The 9,200-nt window shown below is 50.3% G+C and overlaps 1 protein-coding gene across 1 annotated transcript in view; it reads right to left on the bottom strand.

Moving 5' to 3' along the window:
- Positions 1–3,386: 3,386 nt before the first annotated feature.
- Positions 3,387–9,200, bottom strand: part of LOC115271303 (zinc finger protein RFP-like) — a 20,863-nt gene continuing 15,049 nt past the window's right edge. Inside the window, exons 6-7 of the mRNA XM_029912878.1 lie at positions 4,911–4,970; positions 3,387–4,033 (exon numbers count right to left, since the gene is read on the bottom strand). Of these exons, the coding sequence (XP_029768738.1) occupies positions 3,492–4,033; positions 4,911–4,970 (602 nt within the window). The 3' untranslated portion in view covers positions 3,387–3,491. The remainder of the gene's footprint in view (positions 4,034–4,910; positions 4,971–9,200) is intronic.

Raw genomic sequence — 9,200 nt, 5'->3', positions numbered from 1 at the left:
ACGGGTGTGGAGAAAGTAAATAAGGAAGTGTTATTTACTCCTTCTCATAACACAAGAACTGAGGTCACCAAATGAAATTAATAGACATCAGGTTTGAAACAAACAAATTATTTCTTCACACAACACACTGTGGAACTCTTTGCCAGAGGATGTTGTGAAGGCCAAGACTATAACAGGGTTAAAAAAAGAACTAGATAAGTACCTGGACGATACGTCCATTAATGGCTATTAGCCTGGTTGGGCAGGGTTGGTGTCCCTAGCCTCTGTTTGCCAGAATCTAGGAATGGGCGACAGGGAATGGATCACTTGATGATTCCCTGTTCTGTTCATTCCTTCTGGGCACCTGGCATTGGCCACTGTCGGAAGACAGGATACTGGGCTAGATGGACCTTTGGTCTGACCTAGTATAGCTGTTCTTATGTTCTTAAGGAGCCTGGGACCCCCAGTCACTGCAGCAGCTATGATTCACTGAGAGCAGAGCCAAACCCGGCCCCGAGCTGGCCTGCCAGGCAGCGGGGAATCACTGAACCAATCATTCCAGAGCCTCTGTGTAGGCAGCTCCTCCAAAGAGATACACCGAGCCTCTCTCCACTGCCTGATTGGCGCTCCCTATCACACCTCCTGGCCTAAAGTTGTAGGGTGTTCAGGGGGATCTCAGAAACACAATTCAAATCCTGTAGCAGAACCTTAGAGAGGAACTTCGCAGTTCAGTGTGGTTTGCATTTGTTTTGTTTTCGTTTGTTTTTTTTGGTGATTCTTTAAAAAAATCTTTGTCTGTGGGGACCCGTCCCAGATGGCCAGGCTTGGGTTGCCAGAGGCTGTGCATTTTGGGGAGCTGAGTTGCATCCGGCACAGACAAGCCCATTTCACGCTAGAGGCAGGTACTGGGGCGGTGTCTCATAAACCTAGGAGCGTCATACTGTTCAGCCATCTTGTTTTAAGAGCATTATCATCGTCAATGGGAAACAGAGATGTACCCACTGCAGGGGCTGCCGCCGAGTCCTTCAGATATTTATAGCTCATTGGAAGGGAGACAGTGATTGGTGGGTCTCTGGCACAGTGTGTGTCAAGTCCCTCTCTGGAGATTGGCCTCAGACATAATGGAAATTCCTCCTGAAGCTCAAAGGGTGGGAACGTGTGCTGTGAACCGTGGAGGTCATACTACAAACCCTGCTGCTGTGGGAGTGAGTATTGAGTGGTTCCATTTGATATATATTTTAGGTTTTTTTAATAGTTTATTTAATTACCACAATAATTAAAACCATTATAATCTGTCAAAGGCGCCAACTTTTCCAGGCGCTGGTGGGTGCTCGCCCACGGCCCTAGCCTCACCCCGCCCCCTCCTGCCCATGCCCCGCCCCCTTCCCAACCCCTTCCTCAAAGTCCCCGCCCCACTCCATCCCTCCCTGCCCCTACTGGACCCCTTCCCCAAATCCCCGCCCCGGGACCGACTCTTCCCCAAGCGCGTCGTGTTCCCCACCCCCTCAGCGCTTGCCGACGCAAATCAGCTGTTTCGCGGCAAGAAGCACTGGGAGGGAGGGGGGAGAAGCAGAGCCTCGGCGCGTGCTCAGGGGAGGAGGCGGAGGCAGGGCGGAGGTGAGCTGGCGCGGGGGAGGAGCTGCCGGTGGGTGCAGAGCACCCACCAATTTTTCCCCGTGGGTGCTCCAGCCCCAGAGCACCCACGGAGTCGGCGCCTATGGGTGCTGGTGTGATGTGCCATAAAATCCAGGTGTTCCAGATTGTAAACATCTGTCACACAGTTTGGTTGCTGGTGTCACACACGGGCAAGGTTGGAAGTTGAGAAATAAAATGATCCAACCAGCTCTCTACAGAGCACAGCTGAACAATTCCTGACATACATGCACATGGCCCAGAGTGCAGTCTGGAGAGCAACATATCACAGTAAGGTCCAGGCTATCATCATAGTGACATACACAGATATCCTCATTGGTGTTTTATGTGGGGGGAATCCCATGTCTCCCTTCAAAAATCACAGCTGGGAAATTAAAGGGAAACAGACAAGAAGAATGTTTTATATATTTCATTTACTTTAAGTAAATATCAGCCTTAAAAGGAGCGGAGAGGGAACTTTCATAACCAGAACACATGGTAAAAACATCCACAAATGTGAAGTGTTTTGCCCTGAAAGGTACCTAAGTAGAAATACCGTCCATGAACTATGGGGTGGAATTAATGTTACAATCTCACTTTCAGAAACGTTTTATAGATCTCCATCTCCCTCTCATGTTCTCTTTCTTTTTCACTTTTTTTTCATTTCATCCAGTTTTACACAGCGTTTTATTTAGCACTCGTTTCCCATCTGTTTATTTCTCTGAGTCTCCCTAACTCTTCTCTAATCCATGTCACTGATCATTTCAACTCAGGTGCCCAGTTCTCTCTGCTGAATTTATCACCTCCCCTGTCCATGCCCACTGAGGTTTTTCCTTCTCAGGATTGTTTTGCTTTCACGCTTCTCATTTCAGTCCGTCCCATCCCCCCACTCCCCATTTTCCCCAGCCTTCTCTCCTTATTCTTGTTTTACTTTATTTTCACCTTTTCCCATTTCATTTCTTCTCTCCCTTCTGGTTAAACCTGCCCTGTACCTGACTCCCCTCCCCACAGCAACCTCTTCTTCATCCAGCTGACATCTCCCCACCCACAACTCCTTCCCTCCCAGAGCATCTCTTCCCTGGTGGCCTGTAGGTCATATTCTCCAGGGCCTGGGTCTCCCTCTCCAAGGCTCCTGGCTGGTGCTGAGCCTCCAGCTTCCCCCAAGGCCTCAAATTAGAATTAATTAATTCTGTGTCCCTGGCACCCCCAAATCTGCCTGTCCCCAGCCCAGCTGTGAGTTCTAACCCCCTGCCCAGCCCTCACCTCTGCCTGTCCCCAGCCCAGCTGTTAATTCTACCCCCAAACCCCACATCACTTCTGTCCCTAGCCCCTCCTTCAGTTCTGACCCTGCAGCCCCCACCTCTGCCCCTCAGGGCCCCTCTGCTCCTCCTGCAGCTCCAGGGGCTCTTCCCACCACCCCCTCCCATCGCTGGTGCTACAGGGAGAGAAGGGGGAGGAGCTTCCTGGTGACACTGAGACTGGGCCAGAGGCTGGGTAGATGGGAGTCCTCCAGCATCTTAGAGATTACGATGACTGTGGCTAGAAAAGCCCATATTTTCATGGCTGTTTCTCCCCTCCCCCTCTCCATTGTCTCAGTGACACTGTCTGACCCAGGATCCCCAGAGTCCTCCTGGACCATAGAGGACAGTGACTAACGGGCTGCACAATCCCTGGAGTAGTGAGATTGGCTTCTCCATTTCAATCACTTCCTGCTCTCTATGGTTTGACAGTCCCCAGAGACCGTCCTCACCCCACCCCCACTGAGCGCACAGAGTCATAGAGACTGTACAGTAGAAAGTCTGCAGGAAGACAGGAGTCCTCCAGGGTCATAGAGAATATGGTTTCTGAAGTTTGAGGGGCTGATTTCAGGATACCTAGGTTTATTTCGATGCCCCCACCCTGTCTCGGGCACACAATCTGAGCCCAGATCCTGGTCCCAGCACCTGGAGCCAGGGTTGGATTCTCTCCCCGGGAACAGAACCCGGCGGGAAAGTGAAGATCGGGGCCTCATCATCAGCATTGATAAATGTCACCTGCCCCCGGTCACAGTCCAGACAAACCCAGATCCTGCTGGGGGCCCGGCTCAGGGGCAGGGGGGTCACAGGGGAAGTGAGAGCTTGGAAGTGACTCCCCCACTGCCCCACAGCCCAGATCCCCCCCTCAGGGCTACGACTGATCTGTCCCTTCCTCCTCACAGACTCTCTGGCCACCCCCACAGCCCAGCATCGCCCAGCAACCACCTCCACCTCCCAGCAATGTCTCCCCGAGGTGAATCCCTCCCAGCCCAGCACACAGGGCTCAGTGTCAAATCTCTCAAGGTTCTTGGGCAGATCCTGCCGTGTGTTTCCCCGTCTCACACTTTTCCAGTCCTCAGACAGGACGAGTTCTGGATGAGCCGTGTCTGGATCCAGAGTCACATTTGCTGGGGAGAGAAAGAATCAGAGCGTTAGGGGCAGAGTTCATCCCTGGGGGAGGCTGGGACCATTTCTCACACTCCCCAGCAGCCCTGTCCTGGCTGGGATCCTCCTGGATCTCAGGGAGCTGCCTCTGTCCTGGGCACCTGAGACCGAGCAGAGATGTTACTGCAGTTCCTCTGTCTGTTTAATGGGACCCACTTCATTAGTTTCTCCTTTAATGCAGCGGCTTCAGCTCCCAGCTCCATTCCCAGCAAGGAAGGTGTCAAAATCTTTTAGTGAGGCAGGAGCACAGGAGACAGGTAACAACTTTTAACCCCTGAAGCAACCTCCTCCCCAATTCAGCCTCCACTCCCAGGCCAGGGAACAGAGAGGAAGGTGCAGCATTGGAGAAGAGCTGCTGAAGACCAGACAGTAGGAGGTGGCATTGGGTGGGGTAACCCCATCCCCAGCCTACAGAGAAGGGAGGAGCTGCCAACATCAGAGGGACAGCATCTCCCCAATCCAGGAAGCAGGGAGCAGCTCCAATAGGAGAGCCCATCCCAGCCCAAAGGAAAGGCAGGATATTGGAGAAGAGCGATGGGGAGACCCCCTGCACTGGGGTGAAGTTGAGGGATGTGTCAGCCCTTAGGGCAGAGAGCTCTGTTCGGATGCTGCTCAGGGAGAGTTCATCAGCATAGGCATGAACTGAGCACTAAGGTAACTGTCAGGAGTGTTTATGTGACTTCAGCTTGGGATCTCCTCACTGTTCAGTGGGTTTATTTGTAGGGCTGTGTGTGTCATGGCTGCTGTCGGTGTGGTTGGTAATTTTAGCTACACTATCATGAAGATGTTTTCACTGGAATTTTCTCACAATTTAAAGACAATCTCCACCTGCAAACTCACCCTGTCTGAATGTTCCTAGGGATTCCCCTCTTCTTGTCTCCAGTGCAGACGGCAGAGTGTCTGGAGGGGGAAAGAATAAGAGAGGTGAGATTTCAGGCTTTCATATTTATAACAGCATCACCACTCTGAACTCCTAAAACTGTGTTTTAATTATGAGAGAGAAACAGACAGAGAGGCCCAGAGACACACTCAGATATCCCCTCTCATTCGGGCATCTCTTAGCAATGGACCCAATATCCTTACAGCCTCACATCCATCCCAGGACACACAATCTGTAAGTGAGATTTACTTTTCTCCTCCTCATCCCCTCCCACCCTTCAGACTCCAGTTGGTTTGTCTCATTCACTTACTGCCTTTTGTCATAACCTAGACCCAGATCATACAAAGACTTTGACATGAAAGTAACTTTACCCAGTTTGGTCCCTTTGACACTAACGGGATGTTGAGAGTTTGTGAAATCCTGGCTCTATTTGTAAGCTGGTGGGTCTGTTTACTCAGCGTCTCTACAGAGAGCAGCACGATGGGACCCTCGTCCTCCATAGGCAGAAATAGGAATAATAATAAAATCATTTTATAAATGTGGAAATTGAGGTGGGGAAAGGTTGATTCAATGCGCCAGATTCACTCCTGTGTGTGACACCCTGACACCCCAATATTCACAACTGTCATGTAATTAGGATATATTTTATACAAAGTATGTCTTGTGAGGTATCATTCTAAAAGACTTGATCTGCTAGACATTAATATCTCCTTGGATTGTATGTGCTATCGTCGTGTGTGAAGTTATAAAGTTTGGTTATGTATGTGTTATGGAAACATGTTGTGAGGTTGAAAACACCCACCAGCAGCCTTTCAGGTACAACAGTAAAAAGGCCAACCAATGTTAATGGCTTATTGAGGGAATGCACACAAGCACAAGGATTACCCATGGAACTGTGTACAATAGAAACCTCTCAGAGATAGCACTGCACAATGTGAACTGTTTGACCCAGGTGACAGCAAAAGAACTTTCCTGCAAGTGGGGAGAAGATATAAAAGGGGGACAATGACATCATGAGGGTATCTCACTCTCCCTGCAACAACACACCTGGACACATCTGAGGGGTAAGGACTGAACTGTTGTAAGTGATGGTCCAAGAATAGAAGGAACTAGCCTGTGTATGAAAACCTGGGAAAGCCAAGGCAACTTGTGCCTTAAGAATCTGCCAGCCTGTTTATCACTCAGGGTGAGGATTTGCTCATTTATATCCTACCTATCTAGTGTGTTAAGCTCAGTTTGCGGTTTTGTTTGTTTACTAAGGTAATCTGCTTTGATCTGTTTGCTAATCACTTAAAATCTACCTTCTGTAGTCAATAAACTTGTTTTGTTTATTCTTAAACCCAGTTTGTGGAATTCATAATTGGTTGCAAAAATTGGAGAACACTTCAATCTCCCTGGACATTCAATAACAGATTTAAAAGTAGCCATCCTTCAACAAAAAAAACTTCAAAAACAGACTTCAAAGAGAAACTGCAGAGCTACAATTCATTTGCAAACTTAACACCATTAATTTGGGCTTGAATAGGGACTGGGAGTGGCTGGCTCACTACAAAAGCAATTTTCCCTCTCTTGGTATTGACACCTCCTCACCAATTATTGGGAGTGGACTACATCCACCCTGACTGAATTGGCCTTCAACACTAGTTCTCCACTTGTGAGGTAACTCCCTTCTCTTCATGTGCCAATATATATTTATGCCTGTATCTGCAATTTTCACTTCATACATCTGAAGAAGTGGGGTTTTTACCCACAAAAGCTTATGCCCAAATAAATCTCTTAGTCTTTAAGATGCCACCGGACTTCTCGTTGTTTTCCTCCACACTTAGGGAAGGAGCAAATTTCATGAGCTTACGCTGCACAGTTTTCTGTGGAGTGAAAGACAATACAATTTTGGGTTTCCACCCCAGAAGGGGTGTGCATTTGAGCACTGGGCAATTCCCTACCTGCGTGTGTACTGGAGGAGGCTTGAGGGCCTGGCACAGCAGGACAGGGTGAGGGAGCCCAGGCTGGTGGAACGGGCAGGCTCAGTGGGACCCCAGTACTTCAGGTGGCACCCCAGAGTGGGGGCCAACCCGTCACAGTGGCTCAGGGAGCAGGGTCATGTGCACAGCTTTTTGCTCTGGGACACTGGTGGTGATTTTAAGTGTGTTGGCTGGAGGAAAGACCAGGTTGTTATTTTCGGATTGCTTATTTGAGGCAAGGGAAGTAGGGGCAGAAAAGCAGGAAAATGAGTGATAGTGCAACAGTTGCAAAATTGGAGCTCCGCAGATTGCAGGCAGCAGAAAACGGAAAAGAGCACAAAAGACGTATGGAATTACAGTTTCTGCAGATGGAGGCAGAAGCACCAGGCAAAAAGCTGAGAGACAAAGAAATGGAGGTCCAGAAGCAATCCATGGAGGAGAAGGAAAAAGTGAGACAGCATAAACTGGCCTTAATTGAGGGTATGTCTACACTACGAGGGTAATTCGATTTTACTTAAATCGAATATGTGGAATCGATATTGCAAAGTCGAACGGGTGTGTCCACACTAAGGACAGTAATTCGACTTTGTGAGTCCACACTAACAGGGCGAGCGTCGATATTGGAAGCGGTGCACTGTGGGCAGCTATCCCACAGTTCCCGCAGTCCCCGCTGCCCATCGGAATTCTGCGTCGAGCCGCCAATGCCTTCTGGGTAAAAAAAATGTGCCGTCATCCGTCCGTCACTAACGCCCTCCCTCCCTCCATGAAAGCGCCGGCGGGAAATCAGTTCGCGCACTTTTCTGGTCAGTGAGAGCGCGGACGCCACAGCACTGCGATCATGGATCACGCTGCGACCATCGCTGCACTTCTGGCCGTTCTCAACACCTCGCAGCTTATCATACACCTTTCCCTGAGGCAGATGCAGAGTAATCAGGCGAGGAGGCTACGACACCGCCGTGATGGCCTGAAGTCGGAGAGTAGCACAGAGCTGTCAGAAACCACGAGCCCCAGCGCCCAGGACATCACGGTGGCAATGGGTCATGTGGATATCGTGGAACGGCGATTCTGGGCCCGGGAAACAAGCACGGACTGGTGGGACCGTATAGTGCTTCAGGTCTGGGATGAATCCCAGTGGCTGCGAAACTTTCGCATGCGGAAGGGGACTTTCCTCGAACTTTGTGAGTTGCTGTCCCCTGCCCTGAAGCGCCAGAATACCAGGATGAGAGCAGCCCTCACAGTTGAGAAGCGAGTGGCCATAGCCCTCTGGAAGCTTGCAACGCCGGACAGCTACCGGTCAGTCGCGAACCACTTTGGTGTGGGCAAATCTACCGTGGGGGTTGTTGTCATGCAAGTAGCCAAGGCAATCGTGAAGGTACTGCTCCCAAAGGTAGTGACCCTGGGAAACGCGCAGGTCATCATAGATGGCTTTGCCGCGATGGGATTCCCAAACTGCGGTGGGGCTATCGATGGGACTCACATCCCTATCCTGGGACCGGACCACCAGGCCAGCCAGTACATCAATAGAAAGGGCTACTTTTCAATGGTGCTGCAAGCACTGGTGGACCATCGGGGACGGTTTACAAACATCTACGTCGGATGGCCGGGCAAGGTTCATGACGCTCGCGTGTTCAGGAACTCTGGTCTGTTTAGACGGCTGCAGGAAGGTATTTACTTCCCAGACCACAAAATAACTCTTGGGGATGTGGAGATGCCTACAGTCATCCTCGGGGACCCAGCCTACCCGCTAATGCCCTAGCTCATGAAGCCCTATACTGGCGCCCTGGACACAGAAAAAGAACTGTTCAACTACCGGCTGAGCAAGTGCAGAATGGTAGTGGAGTGTGCTTTTGGCCGTCTCAAAGGGAGATGGAGAAGCTTACTCACTCGCTGTGATCTCAGTGAAACCAATATCCCCATCGTTATTGCAGCTTGCTGTGTGCTCCACAATCTCTGTGAGAGCAAGGGGGAGACCTTTATGGCGGGGTGGGAGCTAGAGGCAAATAGCCTGGCTGCTGATTACGTCCAGCCAGACAGCCGGGCCATTAGAAGATCCCAGCGGGACGCCCTGTGCATCCGGGAGGCTTTGAAAGCTAGGTTCCTGAGTGAGCAGGGCAACCAGTGACTTTTCAGTTTGTGGACAGAAAAGCTGAACCTGCCCCCGTTTCTTTACCCAGTTCATTTTGACTATCCTCTCCAGTTACATACCCCCTTCACCCCCTTCCCCTTCCCAAAAAATAAAATCATTTCGATTTTGTTAATGAACACCGTTGTCTGTATTGCTGTTTTCGC

Source organism: Terrapene carolina, unplaced genomic scaffold (genome assembly GCF_002925995.2).
Source record: "Terrapene carolina triunguis isolate 2854851 unplaced genomic scaffold, T_m_triunguis-2.0 Scaffold344, whole genome shotgun sequence".
NCBI classification, from domain to species: Eukaryota; Metazoa; Chordata; order Testudines; family Emydidae; genus Terrapene; species Terrapene triunguis.
The sequence above is the reverse complement of the archived record's forward strand: the minus strand, read 5'-3'. Positions and strand labels throughout refer to the sequence as shown.